This window comes from Haliotis rufescens, unplaced genomic scaffold, assembly GCF_023055435.1.
Source record: "Haliotis rufescens isolate VD_foot unplaced genomic scaffold, xgHalRufe1.0.p SCAF_50, whole genome shotgun sequence".
Classification (NCBI taxonomy): domain Eukaryota; kingdom Metazoa; phylum Mollusca; class Gastropoda; order Lepetellida; family Haliotidae; genus Haliotis; species Haliotis rufescens.
Window position 1 is genome coordinate 1477058 of NW_025964224.1, and position 14673 is coordinate 1491730.

At 52.6% G+C, this 14673-nt stretch overlaps 1 protein-coding gene across 1 annotated transcript; it reads right to left on the bottom strand.

Annotated features, from left to right (window-relative positions):
• Positions 1-1154: 1154 nt before the first annotated feature.
• LOC125374026 lies at positions 1155-13239 on the bottom strand (the record flags this gene model as incomplete). The annotated part of the gene is made up of 3 exons (XM_048384718.1): positions 13143-13239; positions 6600-6676; positions 1155-1214 (listed from the first exon to the last, which is right to left on the bottom strand). Coding segments are annotated over exons 1-3 (234 nt in total), but the record flags the coding sequence as incomplete, so codon positions are not given.
• Positions 13240-14673: the final 1434 nt, after the last annotated feature.

The following is a 14673-nucleotide window of genomic DNA, read 5'->3' on the forward strand; positions in this document are numbered from 1 at the left end:
CCTGTTAGTGTGGACTCCGTTAGTGTGGACCCTGTTAGTGTGGACTCCGTTACTGTGGATCCTGTAAGTGTGGACTCCGTTAGTGTGGATCCTGTTAGTGTAGACCCCGTTAGTATGGACCCTGTTCGTGTGGACTCCGATAGTGTGGACCCCGTAAGTGTGGACTCCGTTTGTGTGGACTCCGTTAGTGTGGACCCTGTAAGTGTGGACCCTGTTAGTGTGGACTCCGCTAGTGTGGATCCTGTTAGTGTAGACCCCGTTAGTTTGGACCCTGTTAGTGTGGACTCCGTAAGTGTGGACCCCGTTTGTGTGGACTCCGTCAGTGTGGACCCTGTTAGTGTGGACTCCGTTAGTGTAGATCCTGTTAGTGTGGACCCCGTTAGTGTGGACCCTGTTAGTGTGGACCCTGTTGGTGTGGACCCTGTTAGTTTGGACCCTGTTAGTGTGTTCCCTGTTAGTGTGGACCCCGTTAGTGTGGACCCCGTTAGTGTGGACTCCGTTAGTGTGGACCCTGTAAGTGTGGACTCCGTTAGTGTGGATCCTGTTAGTGTGGACCCCGTTAGTGTGGACCCTGTTTGTGTGGTCCCTGTTAGTGTAGACTCCGTTAGTGTGGACCCCGTTAGTGTGGACCCCGTTAGTGTGGATCCTGTTAGTGTGGACCCCGTTAGTGTGGACCCCGTTAGTGTGGACCCCGTTAGTGTGGACTCCGTTAGTGTGGACCCCGTTAGTGTGGACCCTGTTAGTGAGGACTCCGTTAGTGTGGACCCTGTTAGTGTGGAGCTCGTAAGTGTGGACCTCGTTAGTCTGGACCCTGTAAGTGAGGACTCCGTTAGTGTGGATCCCGTTAGTGTGGACCCCTTTAGTGTGGATCCCGTTAGTGTGGACCTCGTTAGTGTTGATCCTGTTAGTGTAGACCCCGTTAGTGTGGATCCTGTTAGTGTGGGCTCTGTTAGTGTGGACCCCGTTAGCGTGGACCCTGTTAGTGTGGACCCCGTTAGTGTGGACCCCGTTAGTGTGGACCATGTTTGTGTGGTCCCTGTGAGTGTGGACTCCCTCAGTGTGGATCCTGTTAGTGTAGACCCCGTTAGTGTGGACCCCGTTAGTGTGGACCCTGTTAGTGTGGACTCCGTTAGTGTGGATCCTGTTAGTGTAGACCCCGTTAGTGTGGACCCCGTTAGTGTGGACCCTGTTAGTGTGGACTCCGTTAGTGTGGACCCCGTTAGTGTGGACCCTGTTAGTGTGGTCCCTGTTAGTGTGGACTCCGTTAGTGTGGACTCCGTTAGTGTTGATCCTGTTAGTGTAGACCCCGTTTTTGTGGACCCTGTTAGTGTGGACTCCCTCAGTGTGGACCCCGTTAGTGTGGACTCCGTTAGTGTGGACCCCGTAAGTGTGGACTCCGTTAGTGTGGACCCTGTTAGTGTGGACCCTGTTAGTGTGGACCCTGTTAGTGTGGACTCCGTTAGTGTGGACCCTGTTAGTGTGGACTCCGTTAGTGTGGACCCAGTTAGTGTGGACTCCGTTAGTGTGGACCCAGTTAGTGTGGACTCCGTTAGTGTGGATCCTGTTAGTTTGGACCCCGTTAGTGTGGACCCCGTAAGTGTGGACTCCGTTAGTGTGGACCCTGTTTGTGTGGTCCCTGTGAGTGTGGACTCCGTTAGTGTGGATCCTGTTAGTGTGGACTCCGTTAGTGTAGACTCCGTAAGTGTGGACCCCGTTAGTGTGGACCCCGTTAGTTTGGACCCTGTTTTTGTGGTCCCTGTTAGTGTAGACTCCGTTAGTGTGGACCCTGTTAGTGTGGACTCCGTTAGTGTGGATCCCGTTAGTGTGGACCCCGTTAGTGTGGACTCCGTTAGTGTGGACTCCGTTAGTGTGGACCCCATTAGTGTGGACTCCGTTAGTGTGGATCCTGTTAGTGTAGACCCCGTTAGTATGTACCCTGTTAGTGTGGACTCCGATAGTGTGGACCCCGTAAGTGTGGACTCCGTTAGTGTGGACTCCGTTAGTGTGGACCCTGTAAGTGTGGACACTGTTAGTGTGGTCCCTGTTAGTGTGGACTCCGTTAGTGTGGACCCTGTTAGTGTGGACCCTGTTAGTGTGGTCCCTGTTAGTGTGGACTCCGTTAGTGTGGACCCTGTTAGTGTGGACTCCGTTAGTGTGGACCCTGTTAGTGTGGACCCTGTTAGTGTGGACCCTGTAAGTGTGGACCCTGTAAATGTGGTCCCTGTTAGTGTGGACTCCGTTAGTGTGGACCCTGTTAGTGTGGACCCTGTTAGTGTGGTCCCTGTTAGTGTGGACTCCGTTAGTGTGGTCCCTGTTAGTGTGGACCCTGTTAGTGTGGACCCTGTTAGTGTGGACTCCGTTAGTGTGGACCCTGTTAGTGTGGACCCTGTTAGTGTGGACCCTGTTAGTGTGGACTCCGTTAGTGTGGACCCTGTTAGTGTGGACTCCGTTACTGTGGATCCTGTAAGTGTGGACTCCGTTAGTGTGGATCCTGTTAGTGTAGACCCCGTTAGTATGGACCCTGTTCGTGTGGACTCCGATAGTGTGGACCCCGTAAGTGTGGACTCCGTTTGTGTGGACTCCGTTAGTGTGGACCCTGTAAGTGTGGACCCTGTTAGTGTGGACTCCGCTAGTGTGGATCCTGTTAGTGTAGACCCCGTTAGTTTGGACCCTGTTAGTGTGGACTCCGTAAGTGTGGACCCCGTTTGTGTGGACTCCGTCAGTGTGGACCCTGTTAGTGTGGACTCCGTTAGTGTAGATCCTGTTAGTGTGGACCCCGTTAGTGTGGACCCTGTTAGTGTGGACCCTGTTGGTGTGGACCCTGTTAGTTTGGACCCTGTTAGTGTGTTCCCTGTTAGTGTGGACCCCGTTAGTGTGGACCCCGTTAGTGTGGACTCCGTTAGTGTGGACCTTGTAAGTGTGGACTCCGTTAGTGTGGATCCTGTTAGTGTGGACCCCGTTAGTGTGGACCCTGTTTGTGTGGTCCCTGTTAGTGTAGACTCCGTTAGTGTGGACCCCGTTAGTGTGGACCCCGTTAGTGTGGATCCTGTTAGTGTGGACCCCGTTAGTGTGGACCCCGTTAGTGTGGACCCCGTTAGTGTTCACTCCGTTAGTGTGGACCCCGTTAGTGTGGACCCTGTTAGTGAGGACTCCGTTAGTGTGGACCCTGTTAGTGTGGAGCTCGTAAGTGTGGACCTCGTTAGTCTGGACCCTGTAAGTGAGGACTCCGTTAGTGTGGATCCCGTTAGTGTGGACCCCTTTAGTGTGGATCCCGTTAGTGTGGACCTCGTTAGTGTTGATCCTGTTAGTGTAGACCCCGTTAGTGTGGATCCTGTTAGTGTGGGCTCTGTTAGTGTGGACCCCGTTAGCGTGGACCCTGTTAGTGTGGACCCCGTTAGTGTGGACCCCGTTAGTGTGGACCATGTTTGTGTGGTCCCTGTGAGTGTGGACTCCCTCAGTGTGGATCCTGTTAGTGTAGACCCCGTTAGTGTGGACCCCGTTAGTGTGGACCCTGTTAGTGTGGACTCCGTTAGTGTGGATCCTGTTAGTGTAGACCCCGTTAGTGTGGACCCCGTTAGTGTGGACCCTGTTAGTGTGGACTCCGTTAGTGTGGAACCCGTTAGTGTGGACCCTGTTAGTGTGGTCCCTGTTAGTGTGGACTCCGTTAGTGTGGACTCCGTTAGTGTTGATCCTGTTAGTGTAGACCCCGTTTTTGTGGACCCTGTTAGTGTGGACTCCCTCAGTGTGGACCCCGTTAGTGTGGACTCCGTTAGTGTGGACCCCGTAAGTGTGGACTCCGTTAGTGTGGACCCTGTTAGTGTGGACCCTGTTAGTGTGGACCCTGTTAGTGTGGACTCCGTTAGTGTGGACCCTGTTAGTGTGGACTCCGTTAGTGTGGACCCAGTTAGTGTGGACTCCGTTAGTGTGGACCCAGTTAGTGTGGACTCCGTTAGTGTGGATCCTGTTAGTTTGGACCCCGTTAGTGTGGACCCCGTAAGTGTGGACTCCGTTAGTGTGGACCCTGTTTGTGTGGTCCCTGTGAGTGTGGACTCCGTTAGTGTGGATCCTGTTAGTGTGGACTCCGTTAGTGTAGACTCCGTAAGTGTGGATCCTGTTAGTGTGGACCCCGTTAGTGTGGACCCTGTTAGTGTGGTATCCGTTAGTGCGGACCCTGTTTGTGTGGACTCCGTTACTGTGGACCCTGTTAGTGTGGACTCCGTTAGTGTGGATCCTGTTAGTGTGGACCCCGTTAGTGTGGACCCTGTAAGTGTGGACCTTGTTGGTGTGGACCCTGTTAGTTTGGACCCTGTTAGTGTGGTCCCTGTTAGTGTGGACCCCGTTAGTGTTGACCCCGTTAGTGTGGACTCCGTTAGTGTGGACCCTGTAAGTGTGGACTCCGTTAGTGTGGACCCTGTTAGTGTGGACCCTGTTAGTGTGGACCCTGTTAGTGTGGACCCTGTAAGTGTGGACCCTGTAAATGTGGTCCCTGTTAGTGTGGACTCCGTTAGTGTGGACCCTGTTAGTGTGGACCCTGTTAGTGTGGTCCCTGTTAGTGTGGACTCCGTTAGTGTGGTCCCTGTTAGTGTGGACCCTGTTAGTGTGGACTCCGTTAGTGTGGACCCTGTTAGTGTGGACCCTGTTAGTGTGGACCCTGTTAGTGTGGACTCCGTTAGTGTGGACCCTGTTAGTGTGGACTCCGTTAGTATGGACCCTGTTCGTGTGGACTCCGATAGTGTGGACCCCGTAAGTGTGGACTCCGTTTGTGTGGACTCCGTTAGTGTGGACCCTGTAAGTGTGGACCCTGTTAGTGTGGACTCCGCTAGTGTGGATCCTGTTAGTGTAGACCCCGTTAGTTTGGACCCTGTTAGTGTGGACTCCGTAAGTGTGGACCCCGTTTGTGTGGACTCCGTCAGTGTGGACCCTGTTAGTGTGGACTCCGTTAGTGTAGATCCTGTTAGTGTGGACCCCGTTAGTGTGGACCCTGTTAGTGTGGACCCTGTTGGTGTGGACCCTGTTAGTTTGGACCCTGTTAGTGTGTTCCCTGTTAGTGTGGACCCCGTTAGTGTGGACCCCGTTAGTGTGGACTCCGTTAGTGTGGACCCTGTAAGTGTGGACTCCGTTAGTGTGGATCCTGTTAGTGTGGACCCCGTTAGTGTGGACCCTGTTTGTGTGGTCCCTGTTAGTGTAGACTCCGTTAGTGTGGACCCCGTTAGTGTGGACCCCGTTAGTGTGGATCCTGTTAGTGTGGACCTAGTTAGTGTGGACCCCGTTAGTGTGGACCCCGTTAGTGTGGACTCCGTTAGTGTGGACCCCGTTAGTGTGGACCCTGTTAGTGTGGACTCCGTTAGTGTGGACCCTGTTAGTGTGGAGCTCGTAAGTGTGGACCTCGTTAGTCTGGACCCTGTAAGTGTGGACTCCGTTAGTGTGGATCCCGTTAGTGTGGACCCCTTTAGTGTGGATCCCGTTAGTGTGGACCTCGTTAGTGTTGATCCTGTTAGTGTAGACCCCGTTAGTGTGGATCCTGTTAGTGTGGGCTCTGTTAGTGTGGACCCCGTTAGCGTGGACCCTGTTAGTGTGGACCCCGTTAGTGTGGACCCCGTTAGTGTGGACCATGTTTGTGTGGTCCCTGTGAGTGTGGACTCCCTCAGTGTGGATCCTGTTAGTGTAGACCCCGTTAGTGTGGACCCCGTTAGTGTGGACCCTGTTAGTGTGGACTCCGTTAGTGTGGATCCTGTTAGTGTAGACCCCGTTAGTGTGGACCCCGTTAGTGTGGACCCTGTTAGTGTGGACTCCGTTAGTGTGGACCCCGTTAGTGTGGACCCTGTTAGTGTGGTCCCTGTTAGTGTGGACTCCGTTAGTGTGGACTCCGTTAGTGTTGATCCTGTTAGTGTAGACCCCGTTTTTGTGGACCCTGTTAGTGTGGACTCCCTCAGTGTGGACCCCGTTAGTGTGGACTCCGTTAGTGTGGACCCCGTAAGTGTGGACTCCGTTAGTGTGGACCCTGTTAGTGTGGACCCTGTTAGTGTGGACCCTGTTAGTGTGGACTCCGTTAGTGTGGACCCTGTTAGTGTGGACTCCGTTAGTGTGGACCCAGTTAGTGTGGACTCCGTTAGTGTGGACCCAGTTAGTGTGGACTCCGTTAGTGTGGACCCCGTAAGTGTGGACTCCGTTAGTGTGGACTCCGTTAGTGTGGACCCTGTTTGTGTGGTCCCTGTGAGTGTGGACTCCGTTAGTGTGGATCCTGTTAGTGTGGACTCCGTTAGTGTAGACTCCGTAAGTGTGGATCCTGTTAGTGTGGACCCCGTTAGTGTGGACCCTGTTAGTGTGGTATCCGTTAGTGCGGACCCTGTTTGTGTGGACTCCGTTACTGTGGACCCTGTTAGTGTGGACTCCGTTAGTGTGGATCCTGTTAGTGTGGACCCCGTTAGTGTGGACCCTGTAAGTGTGGACCTTGTTGGTGTGGACCCTGTTAGTTTGGACCCTGTTAGTGTGGTCCCTGTTAGTGTGGACCCCGTTAGTGTGGACCCCGTTAGTGTGGACTCCGTTAGTGTGGACCCTGTAAGTGTGGACTCCGTTAGTGTGGATCCTGTTAGTGTGGACCCCGTTAGTGTGGACCCTGTTAGTGTGGTCCCTGTTAGTGTGGACTCCGTTAGTGTGGACTCCGTTAGTGTTGATCCTGTTAGTGTAGACCCCGTTTGTGTGGACCCTGTTAGTGTGGACTCCGTTAGTGTGGACCCCGTAAGTGTGGACTCCGTTAGTGTGGACCCTGTTAGTGTGGACCCTGTTAGTGTGGACCCTGTTAGTGTGGACCCTGTTAGTGGGGACCCTGTTAGTGGGGACTCCGTTAGTGTGGACCCTGTTAGTGTGGACCCTGTTAGTGTGGACTCCGTTAGTGTGGACCCAGTTATTGTGGACTCCGTTAGTGTGGATCCTGTTAGTGTGGATCCCGTTAGTGTGGACCCCGTTAGTGTGGACTCCGTTAGTGTGGACCCTGTTTGTGTGGTCCCTGTGAGTGTGGACTCCGTTAGTGTGGATCCTGTTAGTGTGGACTCCGTTAGTGTGGACCCCGTTAGTGTGGACCCCGTTAGGGTGGATCCTGTTAGTGTGGACCCCGTTAGTGTGGACCCCGTTAGTGTGGACTCCCTTAGTGTGGATCCTGTTAGTGTGGACCCCGTTAGTGTGGACCCTGTTAGTGTGGTATCCGTTAGTGCGGACCCTGTTTGTGTGGACTCCGTTACTGTGGACCCTGTTAGTGTGGACTCCGTTAGTGTGGATCCTGTTAGTGTGGACCCCGTTAGTGTGGACCCTGTAAGTGTGGACCTTGTTGGTGTGGACCCTGTTAGTTTGGACCCTGTTAGTGTGGTCCCAGTTAGTGTGGACCCCGTTAGTGTGGACCCCGTTAGTGTGAACTCCGTTAGTGTGGACCCTGTAAGTGTGGACTCCGTTAGTGTGGATCCTGTTAGTGTGGACCCCGTTAGTTTGGACCCTGTTTGTGTGGTCCCTGTTAGTGTAGACTCCGTTAGTGTGGACCCCGTTAGTGTGGACCCCGTTAGTGTGGATCCAGTTAGTGTGGACCCCGTTAGTGTGGACCCCGTTAGTTTGGACCCTGTTAGTGTGGTCCCTGTTAGTGTGGACTCCGTTAGTGTGGACTCCGTTAGTGTGGATCCTGTTAGTGTAGACCCCGTTAGTGTGGACCCTGTTAGTGTGGACTCCGTTAGTGTGGACCCTGTAAGTGTGGACCCTGTTGGTGTGGACCCTGTTAGTTTGGACCCTGTTAGTGTGGTCCCTGTTAGTGTGGACCCCGTTAGTGTGGACTCAGTTAGTGTGGACCCTGTTAGTGTGGACTCCGTTAGTGTGGATCCTGTTAGTGTGGATCCCGTTAGTGTGGACCCTGTTAGTGTGGACTCCGTTAGTGTGGACCCTGTTAGTGTTGACTCCGTTAGTGTGGACCCCGTTTGTGTGGACTCCGTTAGTGTGGACCCTGTTAGTGTGGACCCTGTTGGTGTGGACCCTGTTAGTTTTGACCCTGTTAGTATGGTCCCTGTTAGTGTGGACCCCGTTAGTGTGGACCCCGATAGTGTGGACCCCGTTAGTGTGGACCCTGTTAGTGTGGTCCCTGTTAGTGTGGACCCCGTTAGTGTGGATTCCGTTAGTGTGGATCCCGTTAGTGTCGACCCCGTTAGTGTGGACCCTGTTAGTGTGGACTCCGTTAGTGTGGACCCCGTTAGTGTGGACCCCGTTAGTGTGGACCCCGTTAGTGTGGATCCTGTTCGTGTGGACCCCGTTAGTGTGGACCCCGTTAGTCTGGACCCCGTTAGTGTGGACTCCGTTAGTGTGGACCCCGTTAGTGTGGACCCTGTTAGTGTGGACTCCGTTAGTGTGGACCCTGTTAGTGTGGAGCTCGTAAGTGTGGACCTCGTTAGTCTGGACCCTGTAAGTGTGGACTCCGTTAGTGTGGATCCCGTTAGTGTGGACCCCTTTAGTGTGGATCCCGTTAGTGTGGACCTCGTTAGTGTTGATCCTGTTAGTGTAGACCACGTTAGTGTGGATCCTGTTAGTGTGGGCTCTGTTAGTGTGGACCCCGTTAGCGTGGACCCTGTTAGTGTGGACCCCGTTAGTGTGGACCCCGTTAGTGTGGACCCTGTTTGTGTGGTCCCTGTGAGTGTGGACTCCCTCAGTGTGGATCCTGTTAGTGTAGACCCCGTTAGTGTGGACCCCGTTAGTGTGGACCCTGTTAGTGTGGACTCCGTTAGTGTGGATCCTGTTAGTGTAGACCCCGTTAGTGTGGACCCCGTTAGTGTGGACCCTGTTAGTGTGGACTCCGTTAGTGTGGACCCCGTTAGTGTGGACCCTGTTAGTGTGGTCCCTGTTAGTGTGGACTCCGTTAGTGTGGACTCCGTTAGTGTTGATCCTGTTAGTGTAAACCCCGTTTTTGTGGACCCTGTTAGTGTGGACTCCCTCAGTGTGGACCCCGTTAGTGTGGACTCCGTTAGTGTGGACCCCGTAAGTGTGGACTCCGTTAGTGTGGACCCTGTTAGTGTGGACCCTGTTAGTGTGGACCCTGTTAGTGTGGACTCCGTTAGTGTGGACCCTGTTAGTGTGGACTCCGTTAGTGTGGACCCTGTTAGTGTGGACTCCGTTAGTGTGGACCCAGTTAGTGTGGACTCCGTTAGTGTGGATCCTGTTAGTTTGGACCCCGTTAGTGTGGACCCCGTAAGTGTGGACTCCGTTAGTGTGGACCCTGTTTGTGTGGTCCCTGTGAGTGTGGACTCCGTTAGTGTGGATCCTGTTAGTGTGGACCCCGTTAGTGTGGACTCCGTTAGTGTGGATCCTGTTAGTGTGGACCCCGTTAGTGTGGACCCTGTTAGTGTGGTATCCGTTAGTGCGGACCCTGTTTGTGTGGACTCCGTTACTGTGGACCCTGTTAGTGTGGACTCCGTTAGTGTGGATCCTGTTAGTGTGGACCCCGTTAGTGTGGACCCTGTAAGTGTGGACCTTGTTGGTGTGGACCCTGTTAGTTTGGACCCTGTTAGTGTGGTCCCTGTCAGTGTGGACCCCGTTAGTGTGGACCCCGTTAGTGTGGACTCCGTTAGTGTGGACCCTGTAAGTGTGGACTCCGTTAGTGTGGATCCTGTTAGTGTGGACCCCGTTAGTGTGGACCCTGTTAGTGTGGTCCCTGTTAGTGTGGACTCCGTTAGTGTGGACTCCGTTAGTGTTGATCCTGTTAGTGTAGACCCCGTTTGTGTGGACCCTGTTAGTGTGGACTCCGTTAGTGTGGACCCCGTTAGTGTGGACTCCGTTAGTGTGGACCCCGTAAGTGTGGACTCCGTTAGTGTGGACCCTGTTAGTGTGGACCCTGTTAGTGTGGACCCTGTTAGTGTGGACCCTGTTAGTGGGGACCCTGTTAGTGTGGACTCCGTTAGTGTGGACCCTGTTAGTGTGGACCCTGTTAGTGTGGACTCCGTTAGTGTGGACCCAGTTATTGTGGACTCCGTTAGTGTGGATCCTGTTAGTGTGGACCCCGTTAGTGTGGACCCCGTTAGTGTGGACTCCGTTAGTGTGGACCCTGTTTGTGTGGTCCCTGTGAGTGTGGACTCCGTTAGTGTGCATCCTGTTAGTGTGGACTCCGTTAGTGTGGACCCCGTTAGTGTGGACCCCGTTAGGGTGGATCCTGTTAGTGTGGACCCCGTTAGTGGGGACCCCGTTAGTGTGGACTCCCTTAGTGTGGATCCTGTTAGTGTGGACTCCGTTAGTGTGGACTCCGTTAGTGTGGATCCTGTTAGTGTGGACCTCGTTAGTGTGGACCCTGTTAGTGTGGTATCCGTTAGTGCGGACCCTGTTTGTGTGGACTCCGTTACTGTGGACCCTGTTAGTGTGGACTCCGTTAGTGTGGATCCTGTTAGTGTGGACCCCGTTAGTGTGGACCCTGTAAGTGTGGACCTTGTTGGTGTGGACCCTGTTAGTTTGGACCCTGTTAGTGTGGTCCCAGTTAGTGTGGACCCCGTTAGTGTGGACCCCGTTAGTGTGAACTCCGTTAGTGTGGACCCTGTAAGTGTGGACTCCGTTAGTGTGGATCCTGTTAGTGTGGACCCCGTTAGTTTGGACCCTGTTAGTGTGGACCCCGTTAGTGTGGACCCCGTTAGTGCGGACTCCGTTAGTGTGGACCCTGTAAGTGTGGACTCCGTTAGTGTGGATCCTGTTAGTGTGGACCCCGTTAGTTTGGACCCTGTTTGTGTGGTCCCTGTTAGTGTAGACTCCGTTAGTGTGGACCCCGTTAGTGTGGACCCCGTTAGTGTGGATCCAGTTAGTGTGGACCCCGTTAGTGTGGACCCCGTTAGTGTGGACCCCGTTAGTGTGGACTCCGTTAGTGTGGATCCTGTTAGTGTGGACTCCGTTAGTTTGGACTCCATTAGTGTGGATCCTGTTAGTGTGGACCCCGTTAGTGTGGATCCTGTTAGTGTGTACTCCGTTAGTGTGGACCCCGTTAGTGTGGACCCTGTTAGTGTGGTCCCTGTTAGTGTGGACTCCGTTAGTGTGGACTCCGTTAGTGTGGATCCTGTTAGTGTAGACCCCGTTAGTGTGGACCCTGTTAGTGTGGACTCCGTTAGTGTGGACCCTGTAAGTGTGGACCCTGTTGGTGTGGACCCTGTTAGTTTGGACCCTGTTAGTGTGGTCCCTGTTAGTGTGGAACCCGTTAGTGTGGACCCTGTTAGTGTGGACTCCGTTAGTGTGGACCCTGTTAGTGTTGACTCCGTTAGTGTGGACCCCGTTTGTGTGGACTCCGTTAGTGTGGACCCTGTTAGTGTGGACCCTGTTGGTGTGGACCCTGTTAGTTTTGACCCTGTTAGTATGGTCCCTGTTAGTGTGGACCCCGTTAGTGTGGACCCCGATAGTGTGGACCCCGTTAGTGTGGACCCTGTTAGTGTGGTCCCTGTTAGTGTGGACCCCGTTAGTGTGGATTCCGTTAGTGTGGATCCCGTTAGTGTCGACCCCGTTAGTGTGGACCCTGTTAGTGTGGACTCCGTTAGTGTGGATCCTGTTAGTGTGGACCCCGTTAGTGTGGATCATGTTAGTGTGGACTCCGTTAGTGTGGACCCTGTTAGTGTGGACTCCGTTAGTGTGGACCCCGTTAGTGTGGATCCTGTTAGTGTGGACTCCGTTAGTGTGGACCCTGTTAGTGTGGACTCCGTTAGTGTGGACCCCGTTAGTGTGGAGCTCGTTAGTGTGGACCTCGTTAGTGTGGACCCTGTTAGTATGGACTCCGTTAGTGTGGATCCCGTTGGTGTGGACCCCTTTAGTGTGGATCCCGTCAGTGAGGACCCCGTTAGTGTGGACCCTGTTAGTCTGGACCCTGTACAACAAGACCCAGTTCTTGCTGACGGCGTGACACCAGACCCTGATGGTGTGGAGCCCGTCATGTCGTGTCGTTTTCATGATTCATATATCTGGAAATACACTGAAAGGCAAAAGAAACGTCACTTCTGAAAATACTGATAAAACTTAACAGACACTGGCAGTCACATGTTCTGTGGTCAATAAACTCATTTATCGTTCTACTGCTTCTTTTTGTTGCCTTAAAGTCCATTTAACAATTGAGTTTAAAATGGAGTGCTTTGTCCAAACGCAGCCTTCAAAAGTGCAATGGGACTCAGTTGCGGAAAAGTCTTGTCAAAAACATGATGCACGTGCATATCGTGGAAGGTATGGGTATAAAAGACCCCCAAAACTGTTAAGCTGGCTTTCGTTATTTCGATTCATCAGTCATGCCAAGATTATCAGGAAATGAGAGACAACATGCGATCGGAAGACTGCAAGCAGGCCAGAGTGCACAGGTCGTTGCAAATGCATTCAATGTCAACGTCAGAACGATATATCGTTTGCAACATCTCCACAACACCACCAACACCACCGTAGTGGTCGTCCTTGAGTCACTACTCCCAGACAAGATCGGTTCATGATACGCCAACATCTACAGAACCGATTCCGAAATCTGAATGGCCACTGAAACAGCTTGGCAAACCATTGGCAACCACCAGCGTGCCATCAGTGATCGTACAGTCCGACGTCGCCTAACTGTCTACAACATCTCGTGCAACCGTCCTGCTCGTGTACCCATCCTGAGAGATCGTCACCGACAGGCCCGACTGCAATGGGCCAGGCAGCATCAAAATTGGCGTCAACAGCAATGGAGAAGAATCATCTTAACTGATGAAAGTCGCTACTGTGTTTCAACGGTTAATGTTAGAGTCATGGTCTGGCGAAGGAGGGGCGAACGTTATGCTGATGCTTGCGTTATGGAACGAGACCCGTGGGGCGGCCCAAGCTTCATGGTTTGGGGTGGAATCGGACTGAACCAGTGAGTGGGACCCGTGGTCTTTCAGAATATTGGTCCAGGCAGGGGTAATGGCATCACAGCTCTCCGCTACATTGACCAAGTCCTCAGACCCCATATCGTGCCTTTTTTGCTCGTCATCAAAACCACACCTTTCAGGAAGACAACGCCCGTCCCAACTCTGCCAGAATCACCAGGGACTTCCTCCAGCAGCACAACATCCAAATCATGCCTTGGCCTGCCCTCAGTCCGGATTTGAATCCCATTGAACACTTTTGGGATGAGATCCAACGCCGACTCAACGACGTACGCCCAAGGCCGACAACTGCAGCAGAACTGCGTTTAGCGTTCCTGAGGATAGGGGCCCATATACCAATGGCCTTCATCAACAGGCTAGTCCACTCCATGTACAGGAGATGTGTGGCTGTAGTCAACGCCCGTGGTGGCCACACCAGGTACTCATTTTTACCCCCCCCCCAGCTGTAATGTCTTCTGGTGCCTCCCCAAATTCACAATTCGCAAACACATTCCCCAGACTGTTCATTTCATGTGGGTCAAACACTGACTTTCTCCGATGTCTTTTCTTACATATATAAGCATTTGAAAATAAAGATATTTACATGATACATCCACATGACGTTTCTTTTGTCTTTCAGTGTATGAATTCGGATGGGTTTCACTCGGAACGGAACCGGAATAACGGAGTCACACCCAACTCACTTTCTCACGCATTCCCTTGCTGTGAGGTAGCTGGCATATTTCTACAGGCGGCGTAAAACGTAGTTCACTCACTCATACATGCACGTTAAAGAGGCATGAGAGCCATACCAGAGAGGCATGAAAGCCATACCAGAAAGGTATGAGAGCCATACCAAAGAGGCATGAGAGCCATGCCAGAGAGGCATGAGAGCCATACCAGAGAGGCATGAGAGCCATGCCAGAAAGGTATGAGAGCCATACCAAAGAGGCATGAGAGCCATACCAGAGAGGCATGAGAGCCATACCAAAGAGACATGAGCGCCATACCAGAGAGGCATGAGAGACATACTAGAGAGGCATGAGAGCCATACCAAAGAGACATGAGAGCCATACCAGAGAGGCATGAGAGCCATACTAGAGAGGCATGAGAGCCATACCAAAGAGACATGAGAGCCATACCAGACAGGTAGGAGAGCCATACCAAAGAGACATGAGAGCCATACCAGAGAGGTATGAGAGCCATGCCAGAAAGGTATGAGAGCCATACCAAAGAGGCATGAGAGCCATACCAAAGAGGCATGAGAGCCATACTAGAGAGGCATGAGAGCCATGCCAGAAAGGTAGGAGAGCCATACCAAAGAGGCATGAGAGCCATACCAGAGAGGCATGAGAGCCATACCAAAGAGACATGAGAGCCATACCAGAGAGGCATGAGAGCCATACTAGAGAGGCATGAGAGCCATACCAAAGAGACATGAGAGCCATACCAGACAGGTAGGAGAGCCATACCAAAGAGACATGAGATCCATACCAGAGAGGTAGGAGAGCCATGCCAGAAAGGTATGAGAGCCATACCAAAGAGGCATGAGAGCCATACCAAAGAGGCATGAGAGCCATACTAGAGAGGCATGAGAGCCATACCAAAGAGGCATGAGAGCCATACCAAAGAGGCATAAGAGCCATACCAAAGAGACATGAGAGCCATACTAGAGAGACATGAGAGCCATACTAGAGAGACATGAGAGCCATACTAGAGAGACATGAGAGTCATACTAGAGAGACATGAGAGCCATACCAGAAAGGTATGAGAGCCATACTAGAGAGACATGAGAGCCATACTAGAGAGACATGAGAGCCATACT